This window comes from Scomber japonicus, chromosome 22, assembly GCF_027409825.1.
Source record: "Scomber japonicus isolate fScoJap1 chromosome 22, fScoJap1.pri, whole genome shotgun sequence".
Classification (NCBI taxonomy): domain Eukaryota; kingdom Metazoa; phylum Chordata; class Actinopteri; order Scombriformes; family Scombridae; genus Scomber; species Scomber japonicus.
In genome coordinates, this window is record NC_070599.1 from 10,111,867 (window position 1) to 10,131,694 (window position 19,828).

The 19,828-nt window shown below is 40.8% G+C and overlaps 1 protein-coding gene across 1 annotated transcript in view; it reads left to right on the top strand.

Annotated features, from left to right (window-relative positions):
- Nucleotides 1–398: 398 nt before the first annotated feature.
- The window catches only part of slc8a4b (solute carrier family 8 member 4b), a 49,205-nt gene continuing 29,775 nt past the window's right edge, over nucleotides 399–19,828 (top strand). The window contains exons 1-10 of the mRNA XM_053342916.1: nucleotides 399–570; nucleotides 2,129–2,268; nucleotides 2,390–2,542; nucleotides 2,636–2,863; nucleotides 2,957–3,367; nucleotides 6,225–6,335; nucleotides 6,450–6,602; nucleotides 8,512–8,608; nucleotides 8,828–9,019; nucleotides 9,678–9,870. Coding sequence (XP_053198891.1) covers nucleotides 399–570; nucleotides 2,129–2,268; nucleotides 2,390–2,542; nucleotides 2,636–2,863; nucleotides 2,957–3,367; nucleotides 6,225–6,335; nucleotides 6,450–6,602; nucleotides 8,512–8,608; nucleotides 8,828–9,019; nucleotides 9,678–9,870 — 1,850 coding nt within the window. The remainder of the gene's footprint in view (nucleotides 571–2,128; nucleotides 2,269–2,389; nucleotides 2,543–2,635; nucleotides 2,864–2,956; nucleotides 3,368–6,224; nucleotides 6,336–6,449; nucleotides 6,603–8,511; nucleotides 8,609–8,827; nucleotides 9,020–9,677; nucleotides 9,871–19,828) is intronic.

The following is a 19,828-nucleotide window of genomic DNA, read 5'->3' on the forward strand; positions in this document are numbered from 1 at the left end:
CACCATAAAGCTCTTTGCAACCATGTTCTATTGAGTTCTCTGACATTATAAAGAATGATGTTACTCTTAGTTACAGATGTAATGTTTTGCTGATTAATCAAAGCCAGCCTTGTGTTATTAATTTCAGGTGTTACCACTTTCTACATGCTTTAATTAAAGGCACTTGAGATGATTTAAAAGCAATATTTTGATAGTTAATTCAATTACAGCTCACAGAAATAGTTCACTTGAATGTTCACTACAGTACTGTATGTGGTTTTATTAACACATTAAGTATCACTGCTCATACTCAGTCTCCACTCTCTGTCTCTGTCTATCTCCAGGTTTTGGACATTACTTCTGAGGCGACCCAGTAGAACCCAGTAGAGTCCAGTGAAGGCCCAGCTGCATCAGCAGAAATGGCTCCAGCAGCCATGCCCTCACCTCCATCCTCCCTCACCTCCTGCCTCTCCCACTCTTCCTCCCTTTTGTTTTTGCTCTCTTTCTTTTTGCTGCTGTCGTGCCCTGGATCAGTCAATGCAGGCTCATCTGAGAAAAACTGCTCAGCCAGTGGAGACCCCTGTCAGGAAGGTGGGCTGGTCAATCTATGAGCACACTGTAGTTGAGCGTATATCAGGAAGGATTACACGGGATATAGTTGTGTACTTAACCCTTTCATGAAGTGCAGCTTTCAGAGAGGGTTCAGTAAGGGAAAAGGTTAAGCCTGTGGTTTGATGGTCTTTGCAGGAGACACATAAGCTATTGATATGATTCTTTACTAAAGCAGCTAGATCAGCAAAGTTTCAGTTCATCATTGAGACCCAGCAGACTTCAGACAAAAACAAAAGTCGACCTAATCTGAGAGGAAACACTCATGTGTCCTCTAGCTTTCAATTTGCCTCTAAAGTGGCTTATTCAATTATATAAGAAACAATAAAAAATTATGAAATTCATGATCAGTTGTTATGCCTGTGTTCTAAAGGAAGGAGGAGATGTTTTATAATATATGGCTTGACTGAATTCATGTATATGTAATTTGACTTACTGCAGATTTAATAGCCTTTTAGGGCCTCCATTATCTAGGTAGCATTATCCATCAAGGACATATAAAAGAGGTTTGTACAGAGAAAATGAGACTACACTTTATACATAAATATTATATTCAGCTGGTTGAGGCAAGCAGAAGAGATGGTGCATTTATTTCTTTAATCAGTTAAAGGACCCCTTAGTTTCTAATCAATCAATCTATTACTTTATATATACCCAATGGGCAATTTGTTGTGCAGCAGTGTATTACAGGATAAAAAACACATGAACACAACATATAAATATAAAAGCATCCAAATAGATACAAAAGAAAGCAGAATACACAAATTAAAACAATTTAAAACAAAGTGTTTTAATAAAAATATATAAATAACCGAAAATTTGTGGTGTCTAGGATTTGGCTTCTGAGTTGGTTTGTGGGCCCAAATCACCTCTTCTTCACAGAGTTTGAATGAGAGATGGCCAAGGGGATGAAAGTGTTTTTTGTATCTATTAGTTTCTTGCTAATGGGACTCTAAAAAGAGAACGAGAAGGATCTGAAACTGGATGTGGCAGAAGTGTAAATTCTGAAGTGGCGTAATCTCTTGGCATTTATTGATTGTAGCACACTTTGCCAACTCATCCTGTGCCCTCTGTCCAAAGGCTCTCCAAATAACAAGAAAGAGATTTATTTGTTAATGGCGGGGTGTTAATGCATTAGTAGAAGTTGAACTATGTTAACAGGATATTCATAAAACACCCACATGAGGAACACCACAACATATGGTGGAGACATTTGTATAATTACTTACCAAAAAGACTTTAACTAAAAGGCACCACTGGTGAGTTATCGGCTGATTGTTTCAATTTACTGCCTTAAAACTAGAACATATTGATCTAATCATATACGTTTTACTGAAACAAATGAGACTGTATGGAAAATATCCCACTTATAATCCTTAATCAGCGTGTACTGCCACTGAGCTTCTACAAAATGCCTGCTGTGGCAGACTATACAAGATTAGAGAGGCGGAGATTAGTGAGGTTATTACACAAAATTGTTCCAGCAACATATTGCTTGTGATCCTCTGCTGCAAAACTCAAAGTTGATTATCAATTTCAGGAGTGGTGCTGCCTGTGTGGAACCCCCAGAACCCTTCAGTTGGGGACAAAGTGGCACGGGCCATTGTTTACTTCGTTGCACTCATCTATATGTTCCTGGGCATGAGCATTATAGCAGACCGATTCATGTCTTCTATTGAGGTAGGTGACACATGAATAACAAGACAGTTTTTTTTACTGAGTTATGAGCTTTCATGACACAACTTGACAGCATCTTTGTAAAATGTCCTTTTCTTTCTTCTGCTTTCATTTCCTCTTTTAGGTCATAACCTCCCAGGAGAAAGAAATCACCATAAAGAGGTCGAATGGTGAAACCACTACGGCCACAGTCAGGATCTGGAACGAGACTGTTTCCAATCTCACTCTAATGGCCTTGGGTTCTAGTGCCCCTGAGATACTGCTGTCTGTTATTGAGGTGGGTACAATATGAGCCGGGTGGTTACACATCAGATTAACCAATACAGAGAGTAATGGGAAAACGGTAATCTGATTTTCACCCCACATATAGGTTTGTGGTCACGGTTTCGAGGCTGGCAATCTGGGTCCCAGTACTATCGTGGGCAGCGCTGCCTTCAACATGTTCGTCATCATCGCTGTGTGTGTGTACGTGGTTCCCGATGGAGAGACGCGCAAAATCAAACACCTTCGAGTATTTTTTGTCACGGCAGCCTGGAGCATCTTTGCCTACATTTGGCTGTACCTGATTCTGAGTGTCTCCTCCCCTGGAGAGGTGGAGGTGAGGATAAATAACAACTGTTGACATGGGGAGGGAATATGGAAGGAAGAGAAGGTTGAGTAATGGGATATTAACTTCTTATCTCTCCTCTAGGTGTGGGAGGCAGTGCTGACCTTCCTCTTCTTCCCCCTCTGCGTCGTCCAGGCCTGGGTGGCCGATCGGCGCCTCCTCTTCTACAAGTATGTCCGTAAGCGTTACCGTGCCGACAAGCACCGTGGCATCATCATTGAGACAGAAGGTGCAGATGGAGGGTTAGGAGGTATGGATGGAGGAGTTGGAGGAGCATTGGGTCCGGGAGGGTTCACCAAAATGGACATGCTGGAACTGGATGGACAGATGGCATTGAACTGTCACAGCGGGATGGACGGAGGGATGTTGGAGGACAGAGGACAGAAAGACGAGGAGGATGAGGCTAGGAGGGACATGGCGAGGACGTTGAAGGAGCTGAAGCAGAGGCACCCGGATAAAGACATGGAGCAGCTGATTGAGATGGCCAATTACCAGGTTAGGAGGAATGTCCTTGCATTCACACAGAGTCCATCTATACATCATGATTGGTGATGGTGATATGCAGCCATCAGACAATCAACAGTTCAGGCACAGGCGCTTGCAATTCCTCATTTCTAACAAATAATCACAGTTAGCATTGGTGGAAAAGGTGCTACACTTTGAGGAAGCTCTCAAAAAATCAAAGCAGCATATTGAGACATTTGAGAATTAGCTTGTTTGTCCGGAGGAAGTTGATTGACTGAACGTGACCACTCTCACATTGTTAGTTAAGTATTGAACTCAAACTGGGAAGTGATTAGCGTAGCTTAGCATAAAGATTGGAAGCAGTCGGTAACAACTAGCCTATTTCTGTCCAAAGCTCTAAAATACATCTACCAACACCTCTAAAGCTCACTAATTAAGATGTGTGTGTGAAAACAGAAATGTTGTTGTGGAGGTTTTATGCTGAGTTATGTGCTTGACGTTGTTATTAGCAAGCAACAGCCAGGTGCAGTGACTTCCTGGAGTTGTTGATTACTGCAGTTTACCAAAAAAATTGCTAACTTTTCTGTTTGTGTGAGATATGTGTCCATTAGTCAGTTTTAGAGGAATTTTTTGTATGTGACCCAATTTCTGGGCTATTTAAGATCTTTCTACATCTAACAACAGAATCTAAAACAGTAGACAGTGAATCATTTTGCATTACATTGCATATGTGACTCATCTGAGGGTGACATTGTGTTGGAAATGATGCTTTGACGCATTCAGTTGTGAAGAACAAGGTGTTTTAGGTGATAGCTTTAGGAAGGTGACAGCACAGAGCTGTTAGAGAGACAAAAAAATCAGGATGCTCCAGAGCAACTTCTAAGTCGTTTAACATGATTCATTTGCATTTTCCATTGATAGTCTTTGAATAATAATAGCTCTGTAAATTTGATTAAAATTAACCTCTCTATTCAGCTCTTCTAATGCAGTGATTATTTCTAGAAAATGGCCAAGTACACACACACACACACACACACACACACACACGCACACACACACACTCCAAATATAAACATGGAGAAGTTAATTAAGGTAATCAAATATCGCTCTCTCACACATACATAAACACACACAGACAATAAAATAGAGTTTTTTAGGACTCTCCTCATGTACAGTAATGTTATGTGCTGACAAACTAGTCTGCAGAAAGGAAGGTGCCAGTTGACAGCACTGTAACGTGTAACTCCTCTGCCATCCAGGTGATTTTTTGCCCGGTAAGTTATATGAAAAGATCGCAGTGTGTTAGCAGAAATGTTCATATATTTGAAAAAAAAAAAAAAAACATAACTCAAGGCCCACATACTACTTTATTCTGAATTCTCAACTGCATTTCACACAGACATTTCAGTGCTTTAAGAAAAACTGGCATGCACTTAAATGCCTTGAATAAAGTAAGTAAGTGGACCTCAGGTTAAAATGTAAAATGTAGATTGATGGAAACTTATAGCTTTGTCCTCTTGTTGACTTTTTGTTAAATTTGGCATTAGTTTAGTTGAGTTTCAATTGTCAGTGCGCCACCCAGCGATTAATCGACAAGTCGGTTAATCTGTTCTCATCCCTGTAAACAGAAAGGAGCTGCTACTAGCTGACTGTAATGCACAGATACACAAAAACACACACATATCCTTGTTGTAATATTTATTCACACTTGTAGAGAAATATTTATTAACTGAATAGTCATCATGAAACATGAAACACATGGCATGTTTTCTGCTGTTTTTAGAAGCTGTCCAAGTCCCTGCTGCTCTCCCTTTTTTCTGCTTTCGTCTCTTCCTTACCTTGCCTCCTCTCCAATTCATTTCTTGTTGTGATTTTTGGTATTAAAGGAGGAAAGGAAAGGAGCGTGGCGCCCCAAGGTGAAGTGGGCAAATCCCAGATGCTTTTTTGTTTTTAATCCTTCCTCACCCTGCGGAAATTCCTACAGCCTCGTACTATAAAAAATGAAAGAAAAACAGCTGCCCTGTGGATTAAACTTGAATGAGTAGATAAAGGTTAAAGGTGTTTAATGCAATGATGATAGATCACTGAATGGCAATTTAAACAGTTTTACATTCATTGGTGAATTCTCACAAGGTTAGGCCAACTTGCTCAGCAAAATACATTTTTAACTAAACTAACAATCACGGATCGCATCCCTTTAAAGTGATGCAAAGTTTATGAGGCTACTGGGGTAAAACTGCCGTCTCACTTCCCCTAAATTTAAATAAATCGCTGTGTTTCAAGCTCTGAGGCCACATTTAATCCAATTATCTCGACAGCTACAGTGGCCAATTTGTTCATTTTCAATTTGATGGATCATTAGGATATTAAATTACTATTCACTCGTACATTTTTATTGAAATCATTACTTATAGATCCAGAATAAACTGATAAGGTTAATTAAATTTAAAGTTTGTCGCTAAGACAGCCAGAGAAATTCTATGGGACAGCCTGGCGCTTTACGAAGAAGTTAATACAGAAATGACACAGACAATATGAAATCATTGCTTGTTAATTGGATTTCACTGAAGAGCTCATTTTTCTGCTTTGTCTTGGCAGCATTTATGTAAAAAACAGACGGTTGCAGCCTTTTGAAGCATGAATCGAGCACCAGCACCACAAACAGCACTCAATGAAGCTGTAGTTGACCCCTGACCCCTACCCTCCATGTGGAGACATATGAGTTTTTTGAGGGAGATTCATTCTTTAATCTTTAAATTGCAGCTGTACTTCTAAAAGTGAAAGTTTAAAAAAATAAAAAATAGGACTAATGTGGAAAAATGATGATATAAATTAACATCATAAATATAGTTGATTAGTTAATCAATTGATTTGTTTTGTTGATCAGGTCCTGATGCAGCAACAGAAGAGCAGAGCATTCTATCGTATCCAAGCAACCAGGATGATGATCGGAGCCGGCAACATCCTCAAGAAGCACGCTGCCGACCAGGCTCGCAAGGTAAGAAACAGACACACACAATTTCCCCTCATTACTATTTAACTTGATATTCACAGAGACAGAACATTGGTTACGAATCTTTGTGTGTGTGTGTGTGTGTGTGTGTCTTTCTAGGTGGTGAGCAGCCACGAGACCCAGGCCCAGGAGGATGACCCTCACACCGTCAGATTGGATTTTGAACCCTCTTTGTATCAGTGCTTTGAAAACTGTGGCTCCCTGAAGCTGACTGTTGGCAGACATGGAGGAGACCCCGGGGTTACTGTCAAGGTATGTGTGTGGAATTAATGCAAGGCAGTTGTTCGGATAAACAGGAATAAAAGTGTGTCTATGATAGTGTGTGTGTGTGTGTGTGTGTGTGTGTGTGATACCAAGAGACAAAAGCAGACACCAAAAATCTTGTTTGGACTGAGTTCACTCATATCTTTGGCACTTTTCCTAGTCTTTGTCTGATTCTCACTCATAGCATGTTCTCACTTCAGAGGCTTGGAGATTTTTTGTTTTCCTTTCTGGTTGGATGCCGGTAAAGAGAAGAGAAGACTAGAAAAGACACCATAGAAAACACTTTCCTTTCCAGATTTTCAGTTTTCAGCTCAGGTCGTAACTCAGACGAAACATATCCTTTTGCAAAGGCTCATTGATCTTGGGCTTAACGGTGGCCTGATACTCTGAATAAGAGATTTTCTTTCAATTCTTGTACAAAGAGTGTGCGTTAGTAGAATATCTGATCTGCTTGCTATTATTACAGGGGTTTTCCAAGGCAGCGTATCCTCTATTGTTGTCTTTGTATACAAATGAAACTCTAATGCAACATCAGTGCTGTCAGTAGAAGTATGCTGACGGCACGACCTCAGTCTGCCGTCTGCTGAAGGCTAATTTTGTTAAGTCAAGTGGCCTATTTAGCTCACAAAGAAGCTCCTCGGGCTCAGTGTCAGACCAGCGCTTTCGAGACTAAGAAATATTATTTTCTAAGAAATTAATATCTAGCAGCAGCTTCTGGCACTTGATGGCCTACTTGTTGAAACTGTCAAAGGTTCCAAGTACGTATTCACAGCTACACTGCAGTCTGAGTTATATTAAATCAATAGTTTTTAATAATAGTGGATAGAATGATGTATAATGTGAAAGGGGTTGCTTCTAATACTGAATGCAGAGAGAATAATCACCCAACTCTGCAGTTTCCTCAGCTCAACAAAGGGTTTTGTGTCTTTCAGCTCATTGTTTTGGTTTTACAATTCACAACTTTACTGTTTTGGCTGCAGCAGGCAACGGCTAGCAGATATTTCTCTCATGAGTTGGTGGAGACCAAAACCAGAGCTAAAAGAAGAGTGAATGTTGGTCATCAGTAATAGTAATCAGGTGGCCAAAACAAGTACAAATATTCCTTTATACCTGCCAGTGGGTGTAAATACTGTTAACGAGTTTGCCAGATTCATTTAAAAGGATATATCAGTGTTGTGTTCACAGTTTGTTTCAAAAGTTCCCAAATGACCAAAACAAATTGGCTATTGTATTTTTAAAGAAATCTTTTTACAACATTTAAAAAGCACCTAAAATTTCATAAACTTTCAGTAGAGACTGTGCTGTATCAGCTGGTGCAATGGATGCATTCAAAAATAAGTTTAGAGTTGTGTCACTTATACATGAAGAGCTAAGAATAGAGCAGAACCAAGAGAGTAGCTGCAATAGCACCACTGAGTCACCAATTCAACTTTACTGTCAAACAGGCAGCATAAGTATCCTGAAGTAGAATCTGATTTTAAGTCATGTAAGTAAGTTTGTAAGTCTCTGTACATGACGGAGAGGGTTAATTATAAGGGCAGATGGAGAGAGGACAGAGATAAAGGAGAGGATACAGGGACGGTTTTGTTGTACTAGCTTCAAAGTCTTTATTATCAGACTGTATCTGACCAGAGGGCTTGGTTTAATGAAGCTGTTTTTCTTGTTCTTTCTCACCCTGTCTTGCTAACTCCCTACATGCCTCTCCTCTCTTCCTTCGCTGTCGTCCTCTATGTTTCTTTCACTCCTTCCCTATTCTCCCTCTCCCTTTGTGTTTATCTACCCTTTTCATATCTGTTCACTCCTGTTTCATCTTTGGTGACTTTTTTTTTTTTTTTTACACTCTCTCCCCTCGGTCTCACCCCGCTTCCCATCTGCCTGTCTTCCTTTTCTCTCCCAGGTGGATTATCGCACAGAAGACGGGACAGCAAACGCAGGTTCAGATTATGAGTTTGCAGAGGGAACTCTGCTGTTTAAGCCAGGAGAGACCCTCAAAGGTAAAACCAACAGAGACAACAATGATGCATGACATATTTTTAAAAAACATGTCATTGAGACTGAGGCTCAAACAAGAGAGATCATCTGCAGCACCGGGGGCAGATTTCTTCCCACTGGCTTCCACAAAAATATAATTTCTGCCTAAAGAGTGGCACATTTTAAATATTAAGCACTTAAAGTGACATCCTGAAGTGACATGCGATTTTTTTTTTTACCAGAGATCACAGTCGGGGTGATTGATGATGACATTTTTGAAGAGGATGAGTATTTCTACGTCCACCTCAGTAACCCTCGAGTGGTTGGTTACCCTGAGATTGGCACTGCCCCCCTGGATAACACTGTCGCCCCCAAAGCTGTGTTGGGTGACAACCACACTGCAACAGTGACCATTTATGATGACGATCACGCAGGTAAGAGCCACACTGTTACTGTAACTTACAACTCAGAATATGTTTGGTCTTTACATTTTGTAGTTATAAACTGAATGTGCATATCTTTTAAGGTTAAAAAAATGTTTTTGGAGTACATTATCCCAGGAGAGCTACCTGAAAGAACATGATATTAGAAAACATTTAGTATTAGTATATGTTTTACCAGTACCAGCATTGCGAGTGGTACAAAAATTTCACATCAACGAGAAAACACAAATCTCAGGAGCTCTGTCGCTGTCGCAAAAGACCAAAATGTACACAAGCGACAAATGCATACTTCATTCCTCAGTGTGTAGTGTCAGGATATCCACAAAAAAGGTATAAGAAGGCCATTAAAAGGCCCAGTCCCCTCAATACCAACACTTTTTCAATAACAGGACTTTGATAAACACTCAGAGAAAATTAGAGTGTGGGAGGATGAGTGAAGAGTGGGTGTTCACCTAATGCCTATTATCTTTCATCTAGAGGAGTGGGTGGTGATCTATTATCCACTCACTTTAAACAGTAGGCTATACTGTACACCTTGGAGAGCGAGCTAGTGAGTGAGAGCGTGGGCATTTATCAACCACATCTTATGCGTCTTTTTAGTGTCTCTCCCCTGCGAAATATTCACTTTTCTTCCTTTCTTCCTCCTCAGGTATCTTTACCTTTGAGAGCGCCAGTCAGAGAGTAAGTGAGAGCGTAGGTGTGATGGAGGTGAAGGTGCTCAGGACATCAGGGGCCCGAGGCCTGGTAGCTGTCCCTTACCGAACCCTGGACAGCACCGCTAGAGGAGGGGAGGACTACGAACTGGCTGCTGGCAAGCTGGAGTTTCAAAATGATGAGACCATGTGAGTAGAAAGATTTTGTGAATAACTGTTTCTGTGAATTTTTGAAACTAAACATCAGAGAATATCCAGATCTGCCTTTCAGCAACATCTTGAAAATCCTGGTATATTCCTTCCTTACTTTCCACTTCAAGATGATTTTTGTTGCACATATTTTTTGTGACATATTTTTAAATTGCCAGTGACACATTTTTCTTTCTAGTTTCCTTTCTGCGTGATTGGATCCTATTCAGAAATCACTGTGTTGTTTAATTGAGCATTTAACATGCATTCACCGTATAAATAACTCTATTAGAGAGATAACGGTGTAATAATGCCACTCTTCAAGGTAGGCTACTCTGCATTAAAATGTGCACACACATGTATGCACACTCACACACACACACTTGCAATACTGCTCCCCTGTCCTTGGGCACATGCATTTTTAATATGCTGATGTTAGCTGTGTTAAATTGACCAATACATAAAGCAGTTGGGAATGCAGTTTTCTCAGCGCCTCCTGGTGCCTATAAAGCAAGCACTCTGTGGTTGTGTGTAGTGAGGTCTTGTACTTCTATATGTGCAAGGACCAGTTTTAGTTTTAGATGTCAGGAGTGAAGGTTAGGTCAGTTCCCGTTTCCGAAGGTGTTGTTTGATTGACAAGGTGAGAGGTTAGATATACAATAGGTTAAGGTTGAGCAGTAATTAGTGTCTCTACCTAGGGACTACATTTTACAAATGGGCAAGAGGCTTGCCAGCTGATACCAGCCAGCCTCTAGGTAGGAGTGTCACCACAAGGGCAGTGTGTGTTTGCATGTGTACACAAGTATCCTCACAAGCATAATTAGGCCTATGTGCATGTATTTATGTGTAATGATGTATTGTCAATGACACATGCACTGCTTTTAATGCTACAGTGACATCAGGAAGGGATGAGAGAGGAGTAAGGGGGGGGGAGATGTACTTTAGGGATTGCACCAGATCAGAGGTCGGTATGGTTGGTGTGCTTTTCTACTGTACAAGAGGATTATGGAGATAAGTATGTACAGGACATTTCACCCATTAAAGGTTGTGACTTTGTAGGTTAAGAGTTAACAAAGTAATCATGAAATCGGAACTGAAATGTACTGTATGTGGACTGAAATAATGTTTTTTTTTTTAGTAGTCGAACAATAAAATTCAACACATAAAATGGCTTTTAAAAGCAGATATATACAATATGATGTAGAAGCAGCATAGGCACAGATTACATTTTTTTGTCATAACTTATAAAAGTACTGAAATGAACTCTCCACACATTACTGCACATCTGCTTTCTTTTAAGCAGCTTACTTCAACGGAGAATCATATCTCAGGTTTAAAAATCTCAGCCATCTTAGCCATATATTTTATCTACAGTAAAATAAGAAGAGTCAGTTGAATGGGATTGTGTCTCTGCTGCAGTAATAGTGTTCTGGCACTACTGTTCATCTGCTGTCTGAAGGCAGCTGTCTCAGCTGCATAAATGTGTCTTGGACCGTTTTCAAAGCTTTAGTTGTTTGTTGTGGTCTGAAGCAGTCAATGAGTTTCTAACCTTGGTGTGTTTCTCCTCATAAATCCAAGCAAACCAAAATGCATCAACAAAAGTGACAATGTTCACTCTGCTCATAGGTTAGTTTTGTCCAGAGTGAGAGTAAGAATGATCACAGATAAACCACTTCCTCAAAGGGTCTCTGTATTGTTGGTTCGGTCCGCACCCAAGGTTGCTGTGTCCTAATGTACCACACCATCAAACCAGAGTCTGTTTCAGCCGGACTAAACAACACAGGTTTGAAATGCCCTTGCTCTCTTTGAATTTTTGAAAAGATGTACAAACCAGAAAATGAGTTCAAATTTGAAACATGAAAGTTCAGTCCAAAGTCCTTGGAACTGGTTTGACTAAACAGTCCAAGTAACCACAAAAGTACAGCTGTAGTTTTTTTTTCCAAAGTCAACAATAAAATGTTCTTCAAGTTTTAACTGAAGACCTAAAGAATGTCCTAAAACTATCATGGATAAAATCAGAACAAATTCTAAAGCAGATGTTTAAACTGTGTACCGCAAACAGATGTATAGCATGCAGCTGTGGCTCAAAGGTAGTGTGGGTTTCTACTAAATGGAAGATCAGAGGTTTAATCCCTTGCTCCTCCAGTCATTCAATATCTTGTCCTTGGGCAAGGTACTGAACCCCAAATTGCTCCCCAAGGCTGCTCTACTGGTGTCCTATTGGCAGCCTCTGTGAATGGGTGATTGTTGGCATGTGTTGTAAAATCTTGAGTGGTTGGAAGAATATAAAGACCCCAAAACAGGGATTTTCCAAATCTTCTAATGTATCGGGTCAGTTTCTCTGAACTTGAAGTTGAGCTCTCCCGTCTTCCGGTTTGTCCATCTTTAATTAAAAAACAAACAAAAAGAAGACAGGAAGATGGATCAACAAAATTGAACAGTCAGGAGGAAAGAAGGAAGGAAAGATGCAAACTGAGAGGCTTTGAAGTAGCTGCCTTGGAAAAGCTGGATGAGAGGAGCAACAGCGGAGGAAGGGAGGAGATGGATCGATGATCCATTGTTTCCATGTAAAAGAGTGTGAGGAGAGGGAGAGAATGACATGGGGGAGAGAAACCCCTCTGGTATATTGATCTAGTCATCCTGTTGTTTGTCTCCCCCTTTTCTTCACCTCTTTCTTTATCCCTCACCCTTGAGCTTTCCTGTGCTCTTTTCTCCTGACGTCTGAGCTTATACCTTGTTTTGCTCTTTCAACTGTTTGTGCTATTTACTTTTATACTTTCATGTAGCCATATTGTACATACCCTCTCAGTCAGTCAGTCCATCCATCCATCCATCAATCCATCAATCCATCCATCCATCAATCCATCAATCCATCAATCCATCAATCCATCAATCCATCCATCCATCCATCCATCCATCCATCCATCCATCCATCCATCCATCCATCCACTGCTGCTTCATGAGAAGCCCAATCAAGTTTTGACTTTGGGCTTAAGATGGCTTTAAACCTACCTCATTATCAATATCCCATGAGCTCTTTCTATCTATTTATTTATCCCACTCTCCTCTTTTCTTCTCTCTCCCTCTTCCTCCATGCTGCACTCTCTGATAATATCCCTCCACCTTTTTAGTTTTCTCATGTCTTTTCAAGCTACTGCATCTCCCTGCGTTTTCTCTCCCCCACACTAATGTAAACCCATGCTTTTATCCGCTACACTCGTTTGTGCCTTTCCTCCCCCGTTTTTTCTCTTTTCTGTTGTTTCTGCATTAAAATTTCAGCCATTCACAGACTTTGTGTTTGCTCTGTATGCTTATTTCTTTTCTTCCTTACTTGTTCTCTCTGTTATTTCTTCCCTTCTTTCTTCCCTCCCCCATATATCTGTCTTATTATATTTTTAGATTTTTTTCCATGCAGTGTGAGTTTTGTTGTCCGCCTCCTGCATCCTCCCTCGTTCCCTACTTCACCTTCTCCTCTACCCTCACCTCCCTGTCATCTCACGTCTCTCCTCCCTCCCTCGACTTCTCTTCATTAGCATCTTCCTCCCTTTCTGCCTTTCACCTTTGCTTATTTACACTGTCAGACTTTTTTCTCCCCTTTCGCCCCCCTTTTCTTTTACCTGACACCTTCATCCCACCATTTTGCGTGCCTCCTCACCCCACACCTCACTTTCTCTCCTCTTCTGTCTTCTTTTTCCCTTCATCCATCCATCTCTGTCTAACCCAGAATAAGGAATTTACTGCCAGGGCAATTTAGCTGGATCACAACCCAGACATAACTCACCATCCACAGTCTCCCACCATTCTGTTTTGTCCCTCCCACGGTTACTTCTTCCACTCATGCATAATAGTTTTGTTTACTCCGCTCTGGCTTCTCCCCCCCTCTTTTTATCTTCTTCCTGCGTTTTTAGCAACCGCTTATTAATCTGTCACTTTTCTTGTTTATTCTGTCTGTTTGATTGAGCTTCCTCAAAAGTTCGGGAAAATAAGTAAAGTGTTGGAATGAGAGATGCACGGGGAAGATGATGGTGGTAGTAAAATTTCTTGTAGAAAATCAAAAAGGCACTAGAGCTGAACACGGGTGAGGTGATGAGACAAAGAGGAATACACAAGAAAAGGATGGGAGGAAGGGGGAAGAAGGAGAAGAAAGCTTCAGTACTAATTTAGTGCAGTGTCATTTTCAACTTTGTACCTCCAAGTGCAGCAGAAAGTGTTTGAAGCATGAATAGTAGTGGGAGGTAAAAAAAGAAGTGTGTTTTCATATGCTGTTATTAACTACACGTTCATGCAAGGGAAGGAGGGGAGGGAAACAGCAAGCAATGTACAGCTGAAGAGTGAAGGGAGGAATGAGAAGAAGACAAAGGAAGATTACTGTGTTTCATGATTTTATGATTAAATGAGGCCAGAGGTGATGAGGAAAGGGAGCGAAAGAAAAAAATGTGCTCGTGTCAATATATTCTTTTTTATTAAGTATTACTCTGTGGGGATTCACACATACAGTATAGCTATAGGGTACATATGTGATATCTGTCGATCTATATTATCATAATAACCTACATTATTCACTATGTGGAATCCCTTTATATGCTGCAGGAATGAGTGAATTCTCTCTGTTCAGCCAGTTAATGCTCCAACACAGCTGATGAGTCCCTTGGTTTTCTGTCTCTCTATCTATTCTCTCTCTTGTTGTTATTGTTCATCAGAGGGCATGTGTGTGCAGAAGTCGAAAATGAAGTGTGTGTGTGTGTGTGTGTGTGTGTGTGTGTGTGTGTGTGTGTGTGTGTGTGCGTGCGTGTGTGTTTGTTAGTTAGACAGATAGAGAAGGAGAGACTCAGCAGGGTCAGTTTATTCTTAGCCTTCCTCTGACCTGCAACAGACTCACAGCCAAGACATAGACAACTCTGTGTGTGCGTGCGTGTGTGTGTGTGTGTGTGTGTGTCTGTGTGTCTGTGCCTGTGTGTGTGTGTGGTCCTCTCCCCTGGCTGCTCATTATAAATTTCAAACAGGTGTCGCCACCAAACTGTGCTGACATCTGTTCAATTACTGCATCACCCTGTGTGTATTTATGTGTGTATTTATGTGTGTGTTTGTGTGTGTGTGTGTGTGTGTGTGGCTTTGGGGTATGTGTGTGGGTGTAAATGTGCTCACATCATGTAGAAAACCACCTCCAACATTTTTTGGTAGATGAAAGTTTCTATAAAGTATCATCTTTATGAGCACCAAACTTTTCAATATGTCATTTTACACATAAAGCTGTGTTGAACATTTGCTATATTCCTAAAAGTATTAAAGTCATTCACTGTTAGCTGAGCTGCCATACTGTTCTAGCCGTTACCCATCAGTTTTGATGGCTAAAATGACTGTCTGGTGGATTTTATGAGCTATAAACATTAGCTGATTAAGCTAACATTAGAGAAGACAAGTGTGTAATGTGTGTAATGTGTGTAAACCACAGTCTCCAGCTGACTTTTTAATGTTTCCAGCAGACTCATTTTAAAAGGAGAACTCTGTAAAAATGGGTTTCGCATATGTACGTAATATCATCATAACATAAAATCATAATATCATGCTAAAAGACTGAGGCTAATGCTAACAGCCAGTCTCATCACAAGTTAAGAGAGCAGTGTAGCTGAATATTTCTGAATGAGGAATGATGAACATGTTGTTGTAGTTTTTCAACAGTATTTTTTCACTTTTGACCTCACAAAAGACTTTTAGGATGAGAGCTTGTGCGTTTTGCAAACATAACACTAGCTGGTGTTGCTGAAGTGGAGCCGAACATCCCAAAATCCTGCAAGAAACAGGACAAAGCTGCTTAACATCATCATAAACTCAAATAGCTTCTAAGATAGCCTTGCACACTGTGAGGAAACATAACACAGTAGGTGTGGTAGTCATGAATGTGTTGTTTCTTTCCAACATAACCGGTAACCCCACAAATGTCACAAAATCCCCACCAGTCTCTAAACTCTTTAAATCAGCGTGTTGCTCTTATTACAGCAAAATTCAAAATTCAATGCTTAAAAAGGGAGAGAGAATCTGTTTTTACTCTCTACCAGGACTCAAACATCATATGAAGTGCACAAGCCAAATTACCACTACACAATATTGAGTTTATCTTGTAATCGAGGCATCCTGTCATGTTTTGTTATGTGTGAGTGAAGCACAAAGACAACTTCTTAGTGTTTTTGACAAAGCTGTCAGAAGAGCTGTGATCATACTTTGCTGCTGGTGAAGAAGTCAGCTTGTAAGTTTTAAGCAACACATTCTCCCCTTTGGCACGTTGTTTCTTGGAATTAAGAGAGAGGCGGAGGAACTACAAGGAGAGTGTGCGAGTGTGTACGAGTGTGTGCGCGTGTGTGTGTTTGGATGCAAGCGGGTGGGTGGGTGTTTGCGCGTGTCACAGTGCTTGTAAAGTGTTTGATATTTGCAACCTGTTCTTCCGTCTGTCTCCAAAGTAGGGTGACTAACCCAAAGCTGTTCCCAAAATAAGACATCCTTTGAACTCCAAATCCCAAAGAGCTGTGCGCTGTATGTGTGCATACTGTGCGTGTGTCCGATTGTGCACGTGCATACAGATGCATTCAAAGTTTGTGTGAGTGTTTGAGCTAGCTTGCTGCTGCAGGTGCATTCGTGCGTGTGAACAACTGCTTGCTGTACTTACCTTGCAGTCATGTTTGTTGCTCATCTAGCAAATGTCACATCATCTTCTCCTTTTCCCCTCACGTACACACACACACACACACACACACACACACACACAAACATACACAAACAGACACACACACACCCTTCCTGCTTATCAGTATGCAGCTTATCATTTTAGTATATCTTGACTAAACTGATTTCAGCGACTTTTTGAGTGATGTTGAAAGTGTAAGCACGTGTTTGTGAGCAGATATCAGACAGCCTAAGTGCTGTGCACTAACCCCATCGTGCAGCACAAACACACAGATTTGACACTAGACACATGTTTTTATTGGGATGTTAGCAAGCTTTGAACCTCGCCGAAATTATCAAGCAGTAGTTTGATATTTTTCACAAACACAGCATGCTCTCTAGTTGGTTACAATGCATGCTGTTTCCTGCTGGGTATATTTATGCAGATGGTATTAGAAAATCTCCACCCTAAAACCCTTTAATATGGTTCAAAACAGCCTCTGATAATACGGTATATCTTTCCCCCCTGAGGCCACGTTGTTGTGTGTTGGTGCATTTTTGTTTCTAAAGATAATTAACATGATTGCAGCATTTTCTAAACGAGACAATGTAATGTTGGTGACATTTTGATGTTTCAGACTGACTCAATGTCAGTTACACAGGAACCACGGCTTGTGGTTGGAGCCAATGCAGCAGTACCTTAAAGTAGCTCCAGCTGAATCCCATCCACAAAGTATCTTCATCTCTCTAGAAATTTGAAGTGAGTCAGTTTTTTCAACAAGTCATTATGGTCTCAGTCACTAAATTCAGGCCCTGTAATAAGTGTACTGGTGGTCAATTTGGAAATTATAGCCGGGCTATTGTTGCAATAATTTGTTACTTGATGACGATCTGCCTGACCTCATAGCACAATTCAGCTAAACTAGCTAACGTTAGCCTTGTTGTTCCCAGTAAACAAATGTCACTACTAGCTCGGTTTCCAGAGCATGAAAGGCCACGTTCCACACCCTTTATTTGGAAGATCCTGGCTCCAAATGGAAAAGATGGTACTGACTTCAAGCAGCAACTCTGGTCTTCAAACCAGCTCCATTGCAAACCATTGGTTGACATCACACTTGCTATGTCCATATACAGTCTATGATTAATAGCCTAGTTTTGAAAGATCACCACCGGAACCATGTAACACAAGCTAAACTTTGTTACATAAGGCTGTGAGCAACTTTAAGGTTGTCAAGTGTAGTTGAGAGCTTTTTTCTTAATGCTGTAGCTATTTCCTGGAAATAGTACAGTGTAGACCCCCACATCAAACTCAACAAAAAGTCTCCTTACAAAAGATTAATTCCTTTATTTTTTGCCTACACTAAAAAATGCATATCTTCTTTCAAAAGTGCCACTTTAATCTAGCTTTGACATCATTTACACCTTTTCGCCAACCACAGAGAGAAAGCCGCCGTTGAAACTTACAGAGCAGCAGGATTTAACAGTCTGTCAGTATCTAAGGTGCAGTACAAATTAAGACTCCTTGAGCTTTGCATAACATTAGACTGTCAGAGCGCACATTTCAGGACATTTCAGGTTTTCACTCCTGCATCCTCTGATGTATCCACCACCGTTCCACAATCCCTACATCCTTCCAGGTTCAAATAGCAACCTGCTAATGGGCAGATAAACACTTTCAACCTCCCTAACACCCCCCGACACCTTCCCTTCTCTACTGAATTTCTCCATCTCTATAAAGATGACAGGGTTGTCTTTTTTTCCCATTTGTTGCCTTAGCAACTTTTGATCCCTCGCATTGTAAGCACAACAAAGAGGAGACGGCAGAAAGAGACAGAAACATAGAAAGCAAGAAAAAGATTAAAGGGAGAAATTATTGGTGTAGAAGCCGGAGCTATGTTGTTTTTTGATCTCTTGTTTTCTTCTAAGAATTAATTTTTCTGCTGTCGTGTCACTGTGCCGAAAATTTCAACTCCGTGAACATAACACCACACTCTTCGTCTCCCTGTACTTGATTTCTCTCCTTTCGTTTTCTGTCTACTTCTATCTTCTATTGATTTCATCTTCTGTTCCCTCTCTCTATTTATTGTCACATGTGGAAATGTTGTCATTCTCTCTGCAACTGCGAGCGAACGTGCGCATGTTCATTTGTGAGAAACACATCCATTGTTTGTTCTTTAATTAGTAAAGGGAAACATTCATTGGCCAAGTGGATTATGAAGATTAAACAGCAAATCACATTTTGGCACAGTCATGGTCTGCCTGACGGAGAGAAAGACAGGACAGAAAGAGATTTTTTTTTTTTTTTTTAAGTGAGGGTTTGAATGGTGGAGTAAAAATATAAACGCAGTGGAGAGAATAAGAAAAAATAGATTCTCTTGCTGTCTTTTTCATTCTCCTCTCTGCCTCTTTTTGTTCATCCTCTCTCTCTCCATGCTTCTCAACTGTTTTCTCCCTCTTCTCTTTCTCTTCATCTCCTCTAATGTCACAGCAGTCAAACTTAAGTAGCTTAAGTCAACATCTTCAACAACTTTAGAAGATTTCTTTGTGTGTGTGTGTGTGTGTGTGTGTGTGTGTGTGTGTGTGTGTGTGTGTCCATTTCCCTTCATGTGTGCGAGCCTGTGTGTATCATGTTTCATCCGTGTATTGAAATCGATGTGGCACCCGCCGTCTGTTGTTTGCCTATTGACATTTTTCTCCATACTACAGTAATTCGACTGGCAGCGCCTCACACACGCACACACACAACCACAGAGCACTTCTGGCTTTCTCTAAACACAATTTTAACCCATTTTTAATCCCTGCCTCTGGCTCCTCTTTCTCCCTGCCTCCCTCTCAGTGTCTTTGTCTTCGCAGTGCTTCTGTTTAACTGTACAAAAGTCTATCGATTTGTGGGTCTTGATGAAACCCACAACCTGACAGGCCAAGTTGAAGTTGCAGTGAAGCATTTTACAGCTGTGGCTTCGACAGGTAAAGGAAGTCAGAATGCTAAAACATAAACCAGCTTTCATTTGGAGTGACTTTGAAATGCTCACACTGCTGCCTCTCTCTGCAACTGTCTGCTTCTTTCTCCTCGTCTCCTCTTTCTCCTCATGCCTCCACATCTTTGTCAGACAATTCTACCATTTAGCATCCCTGTCACTCCTTGTTTCTGTTCTCTTTCAGTCTCTCTCTCTGTCACTTTTTTTAGTACTTCTTAGCCCTGCGTCTTCCCCTGTGGTTGTTTTTTTAGCCTTGCAGTCCCAGCAATTTTCTGGGCCGAGCATACACACACTCTCACAAACACACCCTGTGGTCAGAATCC